Source organism: Paroedura picta, chromosome 5, assembly GCF_049243985.1.
Source record: "Paroedura picta isolate Pp20150507F chromosome 5, Ppicta_v3.0, whole genome shotgun sequence".
Taxonomy (NCBI): domain Eukaryota; kingdom Metazoa; phylum Chordata; class Lepidosauria; order Squamata; family Gekkonidae; genus Paroedura; species Paroedura picta.
Genome location: NC_135373.1, coordinates 56183830 through 56202815, shown reverse-complemented (window position 1 = coordinate 56202815; position 18986 = coordinate 56183830). Strand labels below are relative to the sequence as shown.

The window sequence follows — 18986 nt, the reverse complement described above, 5'->3', positions numbered from 1 at the left end:
CTCTGCCCATGAGGCTGGGAGTTCAATTCCAGCAGCCGGCTCAAGGTTGACTCAGCCTTCCATCCTTCCGAGGTCAGTAAAATGAGTACCCAGCTTGCTGGGGGGTAAATGGTAATGACTGGGGAAGGCACTGGTAAACCACCCCGTATTGAGTCTGCCATGAAAACGCTAGAGGGCGTCACCCCAGGGTCAGACATGACCCGGTGCTTGCACAGGGGATACCTTTACCTTTAAGAGATCTAGGGGGAGCAAATGTGGTATTATTTATGATGGCTTGGGGGAGAAGGAAACAAAGGGTATAATAAATGAAGAGTAGATATATATTAAGATACAGTGAGAGGCAATAAGTAAAGATGAGTTTTATGATGCAACATAATAAAGAACTTGTCTCTTCTGTGTAACATACTTTCTCTCTGTTTTGGTAGGTGGTTTATGAAATACCAGCATGTGGACCCTGAAGAATCTGTACGGATTCATATAGACGTTCAGGCCAAGAAGTCTGTTGGAATTCACTGGGGGACTTTTGCTTTAGCCAATGAGGTATGTGTGAACTAATCACTAGAGGCAACTATAGGGCTTTCTGTTCAAAATCATAATCTAGAACAGCGGTTCTCAACTGCCGTCACGCCACAACCCCAACTGCAGTGGCGGCATGTGTGTGACTTGTGCAGGCATGCGGGCAGAGGCACGCAGGCACACAACAATCTGTAGGCAGCCAGTGCCATGGCTCCACCACCACCACCCACCTCTGCCCACCGCCTGCCGCCACAGCAGCCACCAACCTGGCAACCCCGCAGAAGGGGCCAGGTGACCCTAATTGGAGTTGGGACCCCAAGGTTGAGAACCACTGATTTAGAACAATGTTTTGCACATTTATGACAACTGAAGCATGGTTTCTGGGGAAAAAATGGGAAGCATGTTTCTCTAGAACCCTCAGGCACTTTCTTTTAGTGTGTGTGAATGTAGTAGTTAGCCATCCTTAGAGAAGCCTAACTCCCTATTTCTAAACTAGAGTAATAGATGAGCGAGTTTCCTGATTGGTGATGCCGTACTTCAGCTTTCTGAAGTTGGCAATAGCAAACTTAACAAGTTTTGAGGTCTGAATTACCCTCACCTTAAGGCTTTTGCTTCTAAAATTCTGTGTTTGGGCCAATATATGTCTGTGGACTGTTCTTTTTTGCAATTCATTCAATAAGCACAAGTATGCTCTCAACGTCAAAACAGCATACTCAGGATTGCTGCAGCACAGACATTGACTCCACATTTTGATGTATTAATTCAGGCCAAGAAGGTGTCAAAGACTGTTAAATAAAGGAACTAAAAGACTTTGCCTTCTAATCATGTTTGTATTTTGAGTGAAAAATTTAATTACAGTATTTGCTGGCGTATAAGACTACTTTTCTCCCCTGAAAAACATGCCTCCAAGTGGGGGGGTCGTCCTATACGCCGGGTGCACTTCAGTTGGGATAGACATAGCTGCCCATAGTGGCCCAGAGTACTGTAATGTAATGTAACAAACTCTATATTTTGAGTGGAAATGTTGGGGGGTCGTCTTATATGCCCAGTCGTCTTATACGCCGGCAAATCCGATAATTAGGTTTGCCTGCATCCTTTATAATGTTTGTATCTCTGATAGCTGACATCACATTTTATGGCACACATGTCCCAGCCCAACATAATGCCGTTTCGTAACAAATGAGTTTGACACCTCTGAATAGGGCTTTAAAGATCAATAAATTGTGCTTCTCCCTTGTCTTTTCATCACCCACAGTCCCTCAGTGATAGAAATCATAGAACCAATAAAGTTCTATGATTTATTGGTTAAAGAAGGATGCTAACTCTTATGGAAACATTTTAAAGGTCATTTCAGATATTTAAGTGAAGTAATTGAATGTTTTAGATTTAAAGGCACAGGCTGCCCATTGTAAATGCATTGCACAAGTTATAATGACAATATGCAAGGAAGAAACCAAAGAGCACAGTATTCTTGTCATCTTGAAACATCTCTAACCCATGGAGTCCTTGAGCAAATGTGCTTTTCTTTGCTTTACATTTTCATGTTAAATGTGCATTCATCAAGAAAAGTGCATTTGGGAATGTACAGACAATCCTAAGGAGACCTCCTGAGAAGTATATCTCACTGAGATTACTTGGATTTAGAAGATGAAGTGTTAGTTCTTATATGCCACTTTTCTCTACCCAAAGGAGTCTCAAAGCAGCTTACAGTCGCCTTCCCTTTCCTCTCCCTACAACAGACACCCTGTGAGGTAGGTGAGACTGAGAGAACCCTGATATTCATGCTCGGTCAGAACAGCTTTATCTGTGTTGTGGGCAGCCCAAAGTCACCAAGCTGGCTGCATGTGGGGTAGTGGGGAATCAAACACAGATTGCCAGATTAGAAGCCACCATTCTTAACCACTACACCAACCTGTCCCAGCTAAGTGTGCATAGGATTGCTGTGTTAGTTGTGATGAAAATCTGCCCTCTACCCCAAGTAGTCCAGCCTTCACTGACAGATTCATAGGAAGATACAGTTAGCACAGGGATGTATTCTAGGGCCACTTTACTGGTTTGGGTACTGTTTGTAAATTGCTGTGTGTAAAGTGCTCATTTCTCTGAAATTCCTGCATTTATTCATGTGTATGAGAAGGACTCTCAGGTTCAGGCATCTTCCTCCTTTTGTACATTAACATGCACATCTGACTGTGCAGAAATAATTTCCTACTTTAGGCATGGTTAACAAAGCTGTGCTGTCACTTGATCTGAGGCACAATTCAGTTTCATAAACATTCCTCCAAGCTTTCTTTCCTGAAGCCGTAGCACAATGCTGAAAATACCAGTACAACTGGAGCAACATTATTTAAATGATGTGCAACCAGTTAACATTGAACATAGGTGAACTTTCTTAATAGCCAATTCTTTAAGGGATTGTGGCAATGCTTAATCTTTCCTAACCAAGGGTCCCACTACTTTATAAGCACTTCTTAACTATAAACATATATTTGATGTAAAACTTGTCTTTTGTGCTTGAGTATGGCAATTATGGTGAATTCAGCAGTAGTTGGGTTGCAAAACAATGTTAAAACAATATTAAAAATTATTTTGTTGTTGTTATTGTTAGGTGCAAAGTCGTGTCCGACCCATCATGACCCCGTGGACAATGATCCTCCAGGCCTTCCTGTCCTCTTCCATTCCCCGGAGTCCATTTAAGTTTGCACCTACTGCTTCAGTGACTCCATCCAGCCATCTCATTCTCTGTCGTCCCCTTCTTCTTTTGCCCTCAATAGCTCCCAGCATTAGGCTCTTTTCCAGGAAGTCCTTCCTTCTCATGAGGTAGCCAAAGTATTTGAGTTTCATCTTCAGGATCTGGCCTTCTAAGGAGCAGTCAGGGCTGATCTCCTGTAGGACTGACCGGTTTGTTTGCCTTGCAGTCCAAGGGACTTGCAAGAGTTTTCTCCAGCACCAGAGTTCAAAAGCCTCAATTCTTTGATGCTTGGCCTTCCTTATGGTCCAACTTCCACAGCCATACATTGCAACCGGGAATACCATAGCCTTGACTAAACGCACTTTTGTTGGCAGGGTGATGTCTCTGCTTTTTAGGATGCTGTCTAGCTTTGCCATAGCTTTCCTCCCCAGGAAAATTATTACAAATAAAAATTATTACAAATATTTAATAAAGTGCACCAATAATAGATTAAAACAAAGTAAAAACAATACATCTCTAACTGCCCATGAAGAACAGACCAAACACGTTTCAACCCACAGGGTTCTTCCTCAGTGGTCAATATATACTGTACAATGCTCTCTTGTCTAAAAACAAATTCTAAAGTTTTGCTGAGTGGTCAAGAGAAATCTGTTTGGTGTAGCCCCAACCAATGTTTCTAAAGTGTTTCTTTTTGGAGCCCACCTTCTAAAATATGTATTGTCTAGGACCACCACTGTCAGCTATAATCTTATTCTGCATCAAGAGTGCATTTCATGTGTGTCAGAAAAAGCAGTAGCACAATCTATAAATGTGATTTTATTTTAGATGATCAAGCATTGCAGTTTTTCACCACTGATACATGATATCCCTAGAGCAGCTTTTCTCAACTTTTTTTTTTACCATTGAGAGACCCCGAAACATTCTTCAGGCTCTGAGAAACCCCATAACTGAAGCAATCATGCAGAATATGATCAGGAAGCCATTCCAAGGCTGTCAAGAAGCCCCAGGGTTTCACGCAAACCTGGTTGAGAAAGCCTGCCTTAGAGTCATTTAAAATCTCTGCAGTACATGTCCTCTCTATATTATTGACATAGATCCCTACTACTTTCTATTTTTTTAGATTTCAACACTTGTAAAATATAGTTATAAATTGAAAATAAATAAATACAATTCCAAATGTTTTATTTATTGGAGAAGCAAAATATCATATACTGTATGCTGGAAGTAGTCGTCTGTCCATCTGCCTCCCCTCCCCACCTGGTCTCCCATGAACAGTTTTATGTTAGAAATTGATCATAATATGTCTAAACAAATGCCCATGGAACTGGTATATTCCTGTGAGCTGTGTAACATCTGAGAAGCTTACTTGGCAAAGCATCATGTCCATATCGGCATTCCCAAGTCTGTATTCCTCACTCACTCTCTGACTGACTCTCAGATAATATACTGCTCACTCAGTAGCCGAACCTTTTGTGTGTGCTTTATCACAGCCAATTCATATTAGAGGAGCCAGTTTTCAAGCTACAGTCGGTTGATTGGATCTCACTGGCTGATTGGAGTCAGGGTAGGCCCAGGCAAATGCTGACATTGTCTTGTTCCTTCCACAGTATTACTTGGACCCTCCAACTAAACTGAAGGAAGCTCTTGATAGTTACGGTCTGAAAACCGAAGATTTCTTTGTCTTAAAGCATGGAGAATCTCGAGACTTAAATACCAGTGATGATGGATTTGAATAAAAATACAAGCCTTCAGCTGTTTTGTATGTTACTTCTTGACTGGAAGCAGGAAAAAATAGATTGGTAACATGTTTTTGTAAAAATTTAAACTGGGTTTTTAAAACTTCAGATATGCTTGTGGATGATCTACCAGTTCCTTAAACCCTTGCATACCAGCCTAATTATAAAACTGTAACTTTTTAATAAACCAAATCAAATTATACAACTAGATTAACTTGACTAGAAATATTATGTAAAGAAGCCCATAAAATGTGATTTGGGCCATCTCCACCTGGGTTTATCTACCCCAGGCTTATTCATGTACCTCCTGGGTTTCCCCAACCCTTCTCTGATCTTTCTTGAACCTGCTGTGGTATGATTTTTTGGCAAGGATCACACTAAAACTTGATTGGCTATTGTGTGGGTGGAAAAATTCCCATTTTCCAATCCATGTGGCAGCCATTTCCCGTTACTGGCCCTACTGTGGCCAAAGCCCCCCCCCCCCCCCCCGCGCCACTGGAGGGCTTTTTTTTGGTGTGGGGGAATTGGCAATTGAGTATTTTTGTATCAATGTTGTCTTGTGACAAATATATAGAACAAGTTCGGCTTTCATTTATAGTGCATAGAGACTGGTTTTAAAAAATGAAAGTCGGGCATTCAAGGAATCTCACATAAAGCTATATTGAAATAATATTCAGTTGCCAAGGGTTTTTTTCTTATGGAAAAAGCCCCAGTGGCCTGGGGGAGATGGGAATGGATACAGCTGGGAAACTGGAGCAGGGAAGCTGTGGGGAAACCTGCCATGTAGAAGCCCAGTTTCACTGTACTGTATCAGCAGCTTCACCTGCAGCAAGGAAACCACACAAACCTGCCCGTGTGGAAGCCAGCTTCATCTTTTAAAATATTGTTTACACAGCACTACTGACACAGGTCACTTGCTGGGAATTACATGTTGGTTGACAGGGCATGTGCACTCAGGGCTTTTTTGATACTGCAATTTCCAGCATTGGATGACTAAGCAACATTATTGTTTCCCACTCCCAACCGAAGCAGAATATACTCCTGCAAACTCTGTATGCCCGTGTAGATTTTGATACATGATGGGTCACAGCCAGAGACTAGCAGTTTTTATAGGATTCTGTATAAATCTATACCCAAATATTGTGGTAATTGAGCAAAATCTCCCTCAATGAATGCCTAGCTTGCATGCACTGAAAGGCATGGACCTCAGCCTGTAGCGTCATATACACACTTAATGTCCAGGGCTTGCAGAACCATTATCTGCCAGCAGGGAGAGGCCACGGGTATCTTTTTACCTGCTTTTCTACCAATCATGTTCAATGGAGGATAGAGTTCCAGTAGTTTCTGTTGAAAATGACGGCTCCTGAGTGTCCACAGCTGGGTACTGGCCTCGCCCTTGTATCCTAAAAGCAGTTCTGGGATTGTGGGTTCCATTCTGATTGGATAGCATTTCTGGTAACACTGTTTAGGACAATTCAGTCTCCTGTAAAACAGACCCATGCCCAAGCCTGGGCAGGTTTACTTAGGAGTAAGGCAGAGTTCAGTGGGACTTGCTCCCTGATGAATAGGATTGTACCTTTGTTTTGACAGAATAAATGGTACTTCAGGTAATTCTGACTAGGTTTATTGCATTAGGTTGTAATTTTAAGAACTGCTCAGTATTCCATCTTAAAAGATAATGGCACTATCAAGATGGAAGTTGAGTCTTACAATGGGTATTTTAACCACACTGTAAGTAGAAATAAATGTATTAATGTCGCCTTAGTGCAAAGTCCTCCACCCTTCAGATTATTAATTCTGACATATCCTGTGCCTTCAAAGCTATTGAAATCATAGGATTTTTGAGACAGTCTTCCAACAGTTATTGCTAAAGCACATTTCAAACAAAACACTGAATTTACTGAATGCTTGTACATTTTCAAATAAAAATAAACAAGTTTTAACATGATCTAATGAAGTGTGCCTTTAAATAGAACTGACACTTGCCTCACAAATATATTTTTACTGCTAACCAGAATCTCTGTACCTGCACTGTATTGTCATTATGAAATTACTCTTTATCAAAAGTCTGAATGCTTCTGTTTGAGAAATTGGTTGTCAAATAATGTCTGTATAACTGAAAAAATCATTTTGGTGTTCATGGAAGTCTTTAGCCTTTTTTCTTTTCCTTAGTTCCGAGATGCACACACTATTGGAAAGTTCCTAACACATATTAGCAGACTGATGGGAAAAATGTGTATAGACTGCTTATGGAACTGAAAGCATGATGACTTCTTAGTATTGTAAAATAGGATCAAATAAACCTGTGCCAAATCTGCAAAACTAACTTACAGAATACAGATTAATGCTTGTTCTCAGAAACTTTATTTGCTATTTGATTACATGTTATTTCCTGCATAATCTCTTATGATTTCCTGTTCACTCCAAACACTAGCTTATGCTCCAGTATGCAGCTTGTATCAAAGGAAACAGGCTTCTGCATTAGAATGTTCTCCCCACTTCTACAATGACTCCTTTTTTGAGCCGGAGCTCTTAATCTCATGGTCAGTTATTCATCCCCTGCTGAGGACCAGTGGCACTCTGAACAACATAAATCATTCCTGCAAGTAAATAGATTCAAGTGGATAACCATGTTGGTCTGAAGAAGCACAACAAAAATTGAGGCCAATACCACTTTTAAGACCAACAAAGATTTCTTCAAGGCATGAGCATATGTGTACATGAGAAATCTTTGTTGGTCTTAAAGGTGCAATTGGACCCTGCAAGTAAAGATACAGTTGGCCATTCTGCCTCTCTTCCTAAATGATATTTTATGCTGCTCTGCAGCTTCACAGTTTTTTATTGCCATTGCAGAAGTATTGCATTAGACATTCCACAGTTTAATCAGTACAACAGCTCTACTGTATTTAATACTACATGCTATGCACATTTTCTTTCTACGGTAAAAGCTTCAGTGTGCTAATGCTTCTGTTGCAAGTGATAGCCCAGTATAACTGAATATTCTGTATAGCAGAGATCAATAGCCCAGGAGGGTTTTGTACAGATAGAACAGCCCGGTTTAAGAAAGATGCTGAGTGTGTGCAAATTTAAATTAAGCAAAGTGTAAATAATTATGTACTTCAGTCCTTCCTTCTAGCCTGATTCTAAATTTAGTCACAACAATAAATTAAGTGTGCTTGGAATGTGCATAGCACAGTTATAATAATCCATTACAAAACAGTCTGGTGGCAGTCCAGTAAATGTCCCAGCATAACAGGCTGGACCAGTAGACAAAATGTCTTAACTACCCATTTCTCTGGAGAAGAATGTTCTGCCTCCACCTGGAATTTCTGCTGACCTGACTCCACATCTCTGGAGCAGTATCACAAGGTCAAAATGTTTAGTATCAGATCAGAGTCTTTTGTGCATACGTATTCTACAATATATATAAAAAGGCTACTGAAATTCACATTTTTAAATATACAGTTCAGGATTTTAAAACATTAACATTTCACAGTCTGATAAATCACAGCATTATTAGTTTGGCAACTTGATTCTTGACTTCTGCATCCTGATGGTGTAATAGAGATGCCAGTTTTTGAGTACACTGAGTTGAATTTCCCCAAATCATAGCAAAAATTGAATCTTCACTGTGTTGTGAGGCAATAGCACTCTCTTTGTTCATATGCTGTGCCAAATTTGTGGCAAAAACTAGAACTCTGAGTAAAACTTCTTTGTTGGTGCAACCATCAAACAGGGATAACAGGAAAGGTGCCTAGAGGATTAACAAGGACACAAAAACAGCTGGTCACAATTGTGAGAAATAAATGTGAACTATTCCAAATATACAAATTAATGGCTTCTAAAAAATCACACAAACTTTTGGTGGCATGTTAAGAATGTGTCAGACCAGTCCAAATTACATCCTGCCTCCTGAGAAAGTATTGGCTTATATTTTACCTCTTGAAAAATATTTTAAACACTGGAATCTAAATTTAACAGCCCAGGAAAAGTGTGTGTTCTTACTAAAAACCCACAATAGTATAAGCCATTCATTTTGCACACAGGTGTTTTTTTAATGTGGAGAGGTGTAATGTGTCAGAATCCCCAGGTTTTCTGCAATGATTTTAATTCAGTTATAGATGGGTTCTGTGCCTGCTAAGTGATGTTTTGACCTGTCTTGCCCTGATGTAACACAGATGCTCTGGTTTGACACCCCAAGGTTGTTTTCTACAATTATGTTTTACAACTCCCTATCCTTCCCACACATTCCTACCTCTCCCTTTTGTAGTGCCTCTTAGTTCCCAGGTCTGATGTCCTGAATAGCCAACTGATTATTTCTGTTTTGTCTCCTTTGAACTGCACCTAGCTTGCATTCCCATGGGGGGGGGGGGAGAAACAAACTCCTATATTGTTTGTTCCATGCTTTATTCCTTAGTCCTGACTTTGCTTTCGTTGTTGATGCTTTCATTTCTTTCTACTTCATGAAGTTACTTATTTAGAAATTAAAGTTCTCACATAAAGGTTATCTAGAACCAGTAGTAAACATCAGGGTTGATACATTGGTCGACATTGGTCATGGCAATGACTCTGGTGCTGTGCTTGCTGCTGCACTTGTGAGGCAGCACAAGGCAGTATTCTGGCTTACAGTTGATCACTTAGCAGTATTTCTGGTTGCATATAATCATCTGACCCTCACCAATCTTTTTGGTTTGACTCTGATAACACAATATGAAGTGGGGAAACTGCTATGTACTCCTTTCATAAAGATTAAAGATGCAGTATAAACTGGACCTACACTTAAGAGTGGTTTGTTTCTAGATATACACAAACCAATATAGGTAAAGTACTCAAACGTCAATATTTCTGTGCATACAGTTTCATGAATATTTGCCATTGTCAGAGCTGAGAACATTCAAAAGGTATATGTTTAGGAGGGATAAAAGCGAGTACATCCATCATGACATACTCTTCTGTGAGCTCTTATTTTTTGTAATTAATGGTTGATCTGCTTGAGGTCAGCTCTTTTTCATACTCAGAAGATCATTTATTTTGAGGGAAGAAGGATCTTCAAAATGGCAGCTGGAATATGGATTATGCCCCATCTCCACTCTCTCAACCAGCAATAACAAAGCAAGTTTTTAAAACGCTAACATTTATTCAAATACAAGACGACACAGATCTCCAGAGGAAGCAAAGGAAAACAGTAGTCTTACCCGAGCACTGAGAAGATGGTCTGTCATAGCTGGGTTTGCTGATAAATTCACAAGCACTTTGAGAACCTGAGTCTAAAATAAGAGGGGGAAGTTTATTTTACTCAGCCATGTAACTGGAAATTATTGTGAAAACACCCAAAGACTTCCTTTTCGGGCAACAGTTCCCACAGGCGCATCCTAGTTTGCAATCCTAACATACTAACTGTTAAGTAAGTATCACTGAATTCAGAAGGACTGGCTTCTGAGACAACAGGCATGGGACAGGCAGTGCCATAGGTTACTTGGAGTAACAAAGGGTAATCTGAATCCAAAGCTGCAATACAAGTAGGAGGCAGATCAGCATTTTTAATCTTCTGGGACCACCAGCTCACCTCCACTAACCTTTAAAATAAAGCTAAAACAATAGAGGAGAAGGTACTCTCAAAGAGCTAATGCATTTTACTCAGTTTTAAAATAAACTCTGCTTTTATAAACAGAGAAACAAAAAGTGCCATCTTGTGGCAACAATGTGTTACTATGATCAACCAGACAAGGTGTACAGGAAAAGATGGACTCCAGTTTGATGAATGACAAAAAATTGCTTCCCTGCTCTGATTGAAATTATTTAATTAGTTAGAGTCTAAATAGATGCCCCCCCTCCCTCTAAAAATTGGCTAGAACCCTGCAGCTTGAAAAGGCCAAATTTCTATATTCCCACTTATTTTTAAATGTATTCAAAAAGGTATTCTTACTGGGAAAGAAAATTAATTTTTTGGCTCTCAGATACTACTCTGATAATATACACATCTATTATTTCTTAGAGTAAGCAGAAACAAACACAGAAAACTACACTTGAACTTAGTCACAGAAGAAAACAGCATGTTCAAGATTTTACATCTAGTCTTCTATGACCATATATAATACCTGCGTTCGTTCATCTCCATCCAAAAGCAAATAGAGAAAGCATGGAATGGAACTAGACATCATATAATGATAGTCATTGGTAACAGACATATTGGTTAAAAAGCGAAGACCAGCCAGCTGCAGCTCAGAGTTCAAGGGAGAGGAACTGGTTTCCTCACAGATTTTGGTAATATATCTCTGAGAGGGAAAACAAACAGACAAAAAACATTTCAGCACACATAACCAGTATGTTCTTATTAAGGACTTACAGTGTAAATTTTAATTTCTTCAGTGTGGGGTAGTCATGATTCATGGGTAGAAGCTTCCCCTGAAGGCAGGCAGGGCCATCAATTTTTACTGACCCTTAGTGGGCGGAGCTTCTCTCACAATCTCCAGTTTTGGCCCTGTCTGGCTTGCAAACAGGTGGATATCTCAGAAGACTCATTAAAGAATGCAGTGACTCTTTTCCTCCACTGACAGCACCTTACTGAGCAGTAAATTGCAGGGTCAGATTTAGGTCTTTTTAATATAGGGGAACAATTACCACATCTCCAGGACAGAGGTATGATTCCTGATTTAGTAATTTGAGTGAAGATGGGGGCCAACTGCTTGGTATAAAATCTGGATCTGGTTCCTTACCTGGTAGCAATTGCTTAATTAAAAAACTTAATCAAGCCATTGCTTAATTAAAAATTAATTAATTAAAAAATCTCTGGTAAAACCAGAGGCCAGATATTAGCATCAGGAAGTTCTAAGAGCACTCTCTCAGACTTCATTTCAGAGGGCTTACCAAATATAGAGAAGAAATACTGTTCCCAGATCTCTGATGCATAATGGTAGATTGGATACCCTGGAAAGATCAGCTAACCCTGCTGATAAAAAAGCTCCATTGCTGGTCCTAATCCTGGCATTAAAATCACCAGCTGGAAGTAGTAATGCCCTAGGTACTGAGCTGTAGTTTGATTGTTGTTTATTGTATTTATTGTTATTGTTGTTTACCTGATGTTATGAATTGCACTGTACTATCCATACGTTTTGTGTAAACCGCCCTGAGCCAAAAGGGAGGGTGGTATAGAAATATATAAGAAATAAAAAGATAAAGCCCTACAACTACAATTTATGAAGAAGCGACTAAAACTAAACCAGGAATCTGTTGTTGTTAGGTGCGATGTCGTGTCCGAACCATCGCGACCCCATGGACAATGATCGTCCAGGCCTTCCTGTCCTCTACCATTCCCTGGAGTCCATTTAGGCTCGCACCACCTGCTTCAGTAACTCCATCCAGCCACCTCATTCTCTGTTGTCCCCTTCTTCAATTGCCCTCAATCACTCCCAGCATTAGGCTGTTCTCCAGGGAGTCCTTCTTCTCATGAGGTGGCCAAAGTAATCAGCAATCTAGTGCTGTTGAAATCAGACATGTCAAACCTCCTGGTTCAGTTTGTGGTTCAGCCATAAAATGACACAAACATTCCAGCAATATATTGATATTTTAATTTTAAATTTTAAAATATTAAATATTTTTTATTTTTATTAAAATATTAAATATTTTAATATTTTTTAAAAAGGGGTGCTGTGACAACAGTACCTTCCCTTGAATGTTCTCATTATTGAAGGAAGAAAATAAACTTATTCCACATTTGTGAAAATGCACAGAACAACTATGCCCAAACCAATTCTAATTTATTTATATTTATATTCCATTCTTCCCCAAAGGCTCAGGGCGATTTAACAACTATTAACAATATAATTTACATATCAAAAAATAGAAATTTAAATGAAGTTAAGTTTCAACATTCTAAAACCTAAAAACTAAAAACAAAGTTTCGCAAAGCTGTCTTTCTTCTTAAGGGAGGAAGGGCATGCAATATAACTCAACAGTGGAATTTAATTAGGTGGATTTTGATAGGGAAGTCAGCAGATTTTGATGTTATTTTTAATTGTTATGTGGATCAACTACAAAGAAAATTAGGAGTAAGTCAACCATGCAAAAAAGTGCTGGATTGCTCTGAAAGTTCTTTATTACTTTGTTATAAGTTGACATCTTTTTATTTCTGTTTTTAATTTTAACTTACTTTTAGCTCTTCTTGATTTTTAATATTCATACTCAAATTATTAAGAGCATTCAGTGCTTTTTCTTTGATATTATCAGCTGGAACTGAAAGCATGCTTCCAATAACAGAAAGGCCGCCTAAATTTCGAATTATATCCTATATAAGTTAAAGAGAAAGAAAATATCATTAGTAATTGTCTTAATTTAAATTCCTAAAGTCTAGCACAATTCCTCTTAACTTCAAAGCAAATTTGGCCTGACTTGCAAACAACTGCAATGAAATCCTCATTTCTGTCCCTTGTATTCCCTTTTCTTTGTGTACTGGTATAGAACAATACTTACCTGGTTGATAGAGAATGCAGCGCTGTTGCCGAGTGTAATCAAGGCTTGTTCCTGAATTAAAGGATCCTCCATAGACTCAAGTAAATAAATAAGACTCTGTATGTGGTTTGCTTCTAGACCATCAGGAGATGCTGGGAAATTCATACCTGCTAGTATTGGAAAACATACATACCACAGCAATTTTTTCACAGCAGATGTTTAACGGAGTGGATAGCAAAGAGGAGGGAGTGTGCTGGAGTAGCATGGGAGGAGCTGACTCTACAAGAACTATTATTACTATATGGATAAGATTTGAGTCTAGTAGCAGCTTAGATACCAAGAAGATTTCCAGGGTACAAGTGTTTGGGAATCAAACTTCCCTTCCTCAGATATCTGATGCATGTTAGCCTTTAAAGTCCTACTGTGGAAGAATTTTTTGCATTCTTACCAACTCCCTTATGGGTACTGCAGAGGGTGATACTCTCCCCTACACTGTTCAACCTCTTCCCCAGCTGATCTGAGGTTTTGAGCTGAGCTGTCACCAATATGCGGATAACATCCAAATCTACTTCCTGATGGATGGCAGGCCTGACTCCTTCCTTCCTACCTACCTGGGAAGGAAAGGGTCAGATCAGGAAGCACATCTCCTGACTAGATGGGGTGCAATTAGGGATCTCACCCTCGGCCAGGAATCTGAGGGTGATCTTTGATTCCTTGGCAATGGAGGCACAGGTCACAAGAGTAGTCCAATTAGCATTCTTCCACCTGCACCGAGGCTGTTAGCACCCTATCTGGCTGCAGAACACCTGGCCAGTGATCCATGCAACTCACCTCCAGGCTAGACTTCTGTAACCAGCTGGGTTACAGCTGGGTGACCCCACGGCGCTGATAAAGCTGTTTTGACCGAGCTGCCTCACCAACCTCACAGGGTGTCTTTTGTGGGGAGAGGAAAGGGAAGGCGACTATAAGCCGCTTTGAGACTCCTTCGGGTAGAGAAAAGTGGCATATAAGAACCAACTCTTCTTCTTCTAAGTTGTTCTACATGGGCCTACCCCTCACCTTGACACAGAAGTTACCACTGGTGCAAAATACGGCTGTGAGGGTTTTCATGGAAATATATTCAGTTAGTGCTAAAAGAGCTGAATCAGTTGTTGGTTGTGTTCTGAAGCAAGTTCAAGGTTTTGGCATTAACCTTTAAGGCCATTCGCAGTCTGGGTCCAGTATATCTGAGAAACCATCTATCTTTTTATGCCCCTTGCAGAGCACTTTGCTCTGTGGGTACTAATAAGTTGGTGATTCCTGGCCGATGGGAAGTGTGCCTGAACCAGAGCCAGGGCATTTTTGATCCTGGCTCCCACCTGTTGGAATGAGCTCCTGGAAGAGCTGAGGACCCTGTCAGAGCTGACACAGTTCTACAGGGCCTGCACGATGGAGCTCTTCCACCTGAGGATGATTTTGCTATTTAAGAACTTTCAGCACAGGGACTGGAAAAGAATGTGCTATTGTCACTGTTCGGGACTGAAAACATATGTGTGTTATCACTTCAAATAATTAAAGGGGGGAAAGGTTACCTTATCCCATCCATAGGTGTCATCAGATACTCCCAATCTGTAACACAAATTTACTTATCCAATTGTACTATGGAATGCAAACAGGAGATTTAATACAATATCAGAGTGGTATTGCCATGTTAAACCTACTTTCACATGAAAGCAGAAGAGCATCTCTTTAAAAAGCTCAAAGGAAATCCTCATACAGATGAACTTCAAATCACCTTCTTTGGGGGACTCGTTATCATAAGACCATAAGCCAAACTGTCTGGCCAGTCAGACTCTTAAGCAAAGAAAACAATACACATAAATCATAATTTTTTTCTCAGTCGTCTTCAACCTTTCCAGATATGATACTCAATTTTAAACCCCTAGGCAATATGGGACCCACTAACCTGCCATAAATTTTGTTAGTCTAAGGTGCTGCTGAACTCTTTCTCTTTTACACTCAAAAGGTTTGTGTCCCACCTTATGCTTTCAGATCATCAGTTGACATTCATAGCTCTATATCAGGGGTAGTTAACCTGTGGTCCTCAAGATGTTCATGGACTACAATTCCCATGAGCCCCTGCCAGCATTGTAGTCCATTGTAGTCTAGATTGACTAAAGCCTTACCTTGCTGGAGACAGCTAGAATCTTTCTGCCTTGTGCTGGAGAAAATGTTATCATCCAAGATTGGGGCCTGTTCTGGAGTGGCTATCTGGGCTTCCCCCCAAGAAGTGGAGCATAGTCTGTCCTCATGTTCCTTCTGGATGATTTCTCCTTTCAGGCCTGCTTCTTCTGCTCCTTCATTTCTCTTCTTTCTGGAGGTTGCTCTGTAAACACAGTAACAGACACCAGCCCCAACCGCCAGCCCCAACAGCCCCCCTCTTATCAGGGACCCTCTGGAATTCCTCAGGTCCATTGCCAAAGCTGAAACCAGCTTCTGAAGTCAGGCAGACGGGTTCTGAAGTCACTCCAGACGGGTGCTGAGAGCTCCCTGTTTCAAGTTCCCCGAGATTTGTGAAAGTTTGCAGGAGTGAAAGATGGTAGGTAGGTAGGTAGGTAGGTAGGTAGGTAGGTAGGTAGGTAGGTAGATAGATAGATAGATAGATAGATAGATAGATAGATAGATAGATAGATAGATAGATAGATAGATAGATAGATAGATAGATAGATAGATAGATCGCAAATCTCGGAAATATACGTATATATGTCACAGGGAAGTCCGAACACGAAAACCCCAAAGCATGTTTTGAGAAGCAGTGCCAGATCCTGTGACAGGAACCGCGACCGGGACTCCTCCCAATGCCCTGGAAGAACAATTCTAATAAGCCGGTCCTTAAGGGATCCCAAGACTCCTATTTCAGCGAAAAGGGGGCGGCGGGGCGGGGGGAGTTGATGGCTTCTCCGCCACGGCGCTGGCATGGAGACCGGCCGTCAAAATACCTCCCAAACCCACCACGGAAAATTGTCTTCGCATGCTACAAAAGCATTGGCTATTATTCCCCGAGGTCCCGCGCTGCCATCTTTGTTTCTGGCAGAGCTCTTGAGAGGCGGAAGATACGCAAGAGGGTCTCGCCGCCACATGGAGGAGAAGGACGAGGGGAGGCAGCAGAGGTCTCCGAAGACGCCCTAACGAGTCCTGAGTTTCCCCTGAGTTCGCTGCACGTTCAGTCTCTGTCCGCACAAATACTCGCGTGACGTGCCTGATAGGGAACGTTATTCTCCCATTTAAGATTGACATTATTTTCATCCCTCTGCACACACGGCCGCGCGACAGGTAGAAACTCCACCGGCGTAGCACTGTCTCCCCTGCCTGTCCTGCGGGAGCCGCCGCTGTTTCTTAGGGCGGGGAGAAGGGGGCAGCCGAAGCTTCCCCTCTCCGGCAAACTCCTCTGCCCGTTGGAAGGCCGGCCGTTTGCCGCTCTCGTTCGCCTTCTGCACCCCGGGAGGCCGCCGAGGCCGAATGGGGGGGAGGGGGGGTCGGGGGAGGAAAGAAGCTGGCTGGCCGACCGGCAGTGGCCTGGCCGGAGAGAAGCAGAGCAGCCCCGTCGCTAGGCGACCACGAGCGGCAGCTGCGGGGTCAGAACCCGGTGGGGTTTTGAACGACGGCGAAGTCCCCCCACCTCAGCCCTGCAGCAAGACGCTGCTCGGCCGGGCCATGGCTGCCTTTCAAAACACGGACCCCGCGCTCAGGGTCTACTTCAAGAAGCACTCCATACCCGACATCTATGAGGTAAAGGCTTCCCCAGTTAGCCAGAGGCTGACCGAAAGAGAGATGTACCAGGGGGAATGAAGGTCGCCTCCACCCTCTTTGGGTGCCCTTCTGGCATCTATTCTGGCCACAGGGACTTTATGCACTGGGTTTGTTTTTCCCCTCAATTATCACATCTTCATCTACTTTTTCTTCTGGGATGAATTATTCACTCACTGGTTTTAAGTGGCATGTGATATACAGGAGTGGCCTTTAAAAAAAAAAAAAGCTCCAATGAACAATCAGTAAAAATGCCACTTCTGTGTACCACTTGCAAGAAGGCAAGGTAGCGGAGTTGTCTTCTGTTAAAATTATGCACCTCCTCCAGTGCAGGGTTAAATAGGCTGAGAAGAAAAAGAGTCTGATGACATACAAAACCAGGAATCTCCAGGGTCACCTTGAAGACTAAACTGATTTTGTTCCAGCTTCATGGTTGAAGAACTCACTTCATCTGATGTAATGGGTTTTCACTAGGTAGGCATCTATGCATGGCGATACAAAGACATTAAATGATAAACAGTAGAGTCAAAGGGTCGTGAAATGCTTGCAGAGATGTAAGAAGTTGCCCTGTGGCCAAGATACTATTCAGAGCTGCAGTAAATGACCATTTGTCTCTTTTAGAGAAAAACTTACATCTCTAATGACTGAGGCATGCTAAGTTTGCTAAAACAGTTAACACCAACCCAGCATACATGGAATGCTCCCACCCTTTTAAATATGTAAATGATGCCAAGTCACAACTGACTCCCAGGCTTTTAACCACAGTAAAATAATTGGAAGGGAAGAAAGGAAGCATAGTTAATCTTGATCTCATCAAATCTCAGAAACTTAGGTGGGATTTGGCTGGGAGACCATCAGGTAAGGCTCTGCAGAGGAAGGAAATGGCATACCACCTCTGCTCATTTGCTTTGAAGGTCCTTGATGTGGTTGTCATAGGTTCAGTGTGACTTGACAGCACTGAGGCATGTAAAATAGGTGGGAACATGTTGCATACATATTATCTGTACATATAACACAATTTGGGTCCATTCCAGATATGTCAGACTTAAAGAAAGAAGATTAAGCATCTGTTCCTATGTTTTTGATTTCCTGAAATATGCCAAATCGTGCTGTCTGAATGAAGTCTGAATGAATAATTAAACTTTTCCTGAACAACACTGAAAAATATTCTCCTATGGAGGTAGTAGCCATATTTGGACAATTCAGTTCTAAATTCTTTGGAAGACAGTGAGGGAAACAATAGTATTATTCTGGTGTTACAATGTAAACAATGGAGCTTTTCAGGCTATCAAATAACATCAGTTCCTATAGTCTACTGACTGTTGTCCTATTAATAGTAGCGATAAGCTTAAAACAGTTATGCTTAGTATGAGAATATATTCTATGGAAGCAGTAGGAAAATACAAACATTAGAACAAATCTCATGTGATAGACAACTGATAGTATTGACATTGTTTTAGGGACTTGATTCAAAAGAATATAGCCAATGTATATAGTCACATACTCAGTGCAATGTGGGTGTACAGGCTGTAGGTGGCAGTTACAGACTTAAAATGCCACTTAGTTGTCAAACTAAAGTTTAAAGAGGATTGGGATGTAGAACTAGGAGGTGTAACTAAAGAAATAAATTCAACTGTCTTGGGGGAAGAAAGTCCCAAGAATACTAGATGGGGTCACGATGGGTCGGACACGACTTCGCACCTAACAACAACAATGTACAATAAATGCACCAAACCCACAGATACCCTCAAACTGTCAAGCAGTTGACTGAGAACAAGTGTCTAGCTCTAGTCTGTGCTTCTGATAATTTG

At 41.3% G+C, this 18986-nt stretch overlaps 3 protein-coding genes across 7 annotated transcripts in view; 2 read left to right on the top strand and 1 right to left on the bottom strand.

The window, feature by feature from the left end:
* Window positions 1-7267, top strand: part of NAPEPLD (N-acyl phosphatidylethanolamine phospholipase D) — a 31639-nt gene extending 24372 nt beyond the window's left edge. Inside the window, exons 4-5 of the mRNA XM_077338089.1 lie at window positions 426-540; window positions 4813-7267. Coding sequence (XP_077194204.1) covers window positions 426-540; window positions 4813-4941 — 244 coding nt within the window. The 3' untranslated portion in view covers window positions 4942-7267. The remainder of the gene's footprint in view (window positions 1-425; window positions 541-4812) is intronic.
* Window positions 7268-7286: 19 nt separating this feature from the next.
* On the bottom strand, window positions 7287-16903 carry ARMC10 (armadillo repeat containing 10). 2 transcript variants are annotated; one of them, XM_077338088.1, is made up of 6 exons: window positions 15555-16903; window positions 13411-13556; window positions 13091-13225; window positions 11040-11216; window positions 10137-10208; window positions 7287-8695 (listed from the first exon to the last, which is right to left on the bottom strand). In XM_077338088.1, exons 1-6 carry the CDS (start codon window positions 15841-15843, stop codon window positions 8447-8449), a joined length of 1068 nt encoding a protein of 355 aa, XP_077194203.1. In that variant the 5' UTR covers window positions 15844-16903; the 3' UTR covers window positions 7287-8446. The 2 variants fall into 2 exon arrangements, with proteins under 2 accessions (XP_077194203.1, XP_077194202.1); XM_077338087.1 differs by having other exon boundaries at window positions 13411-13559; window positions 15555-16900.
* A 10-nt stretch (window positions 16904-16913) lies between these two features.
* The window catches only part of FBXL13 (F-box and leucine rich repeat protein 13), an 82279-nt gene continuing 80206 nt past the window's right edge, over window positions 16914-18986 (top strand). For 3 of the 4 annotated variants that reach the window (XM_077338080.1, XM_077338082.1, XM_077338079.1), the window contains exon 1: window positions 16914-17157. In XM_077338080.1, coding sequence (XP_077194195.1) covers window positions 17083-17157 — 75 coding nt within the window. In that variant the 5' untranslated portion in view covers window positions 16914-17082. Of the gene's footprint in view, window positions 17158-17503; window positions 17650-18986 lie in introns of all 4 variants that reach the window. The other variant, XM_077338081.1, reaches the window with a different exon arrangement.

Excerpts from the sequence above, each read along its gene's own strand:
- ARMC10 (XM_077338087.1), bottom strand. The coding sequence starts at position 15,843 with ATGGACCTGAGGAATTCCAGAGGGTCCCTGATAAGAGGGGGGCTGTTG. Across the intron at positions 10,209-11,039 it reads ATGGAGATGAACGAACGCAG|ACTCAGGTTCTCAAAGTGCT; the intron begins GTATTATATATG and ends CTCTTATTTTAG. Across the intron at positions 8,696-10,136 it reads ACCATCTTCTCAGTGCTCGG|GCACCTTTCCTGTTATCCCT; the intron begins GTAAGACTACTG and ends TTAATCCTCTAG.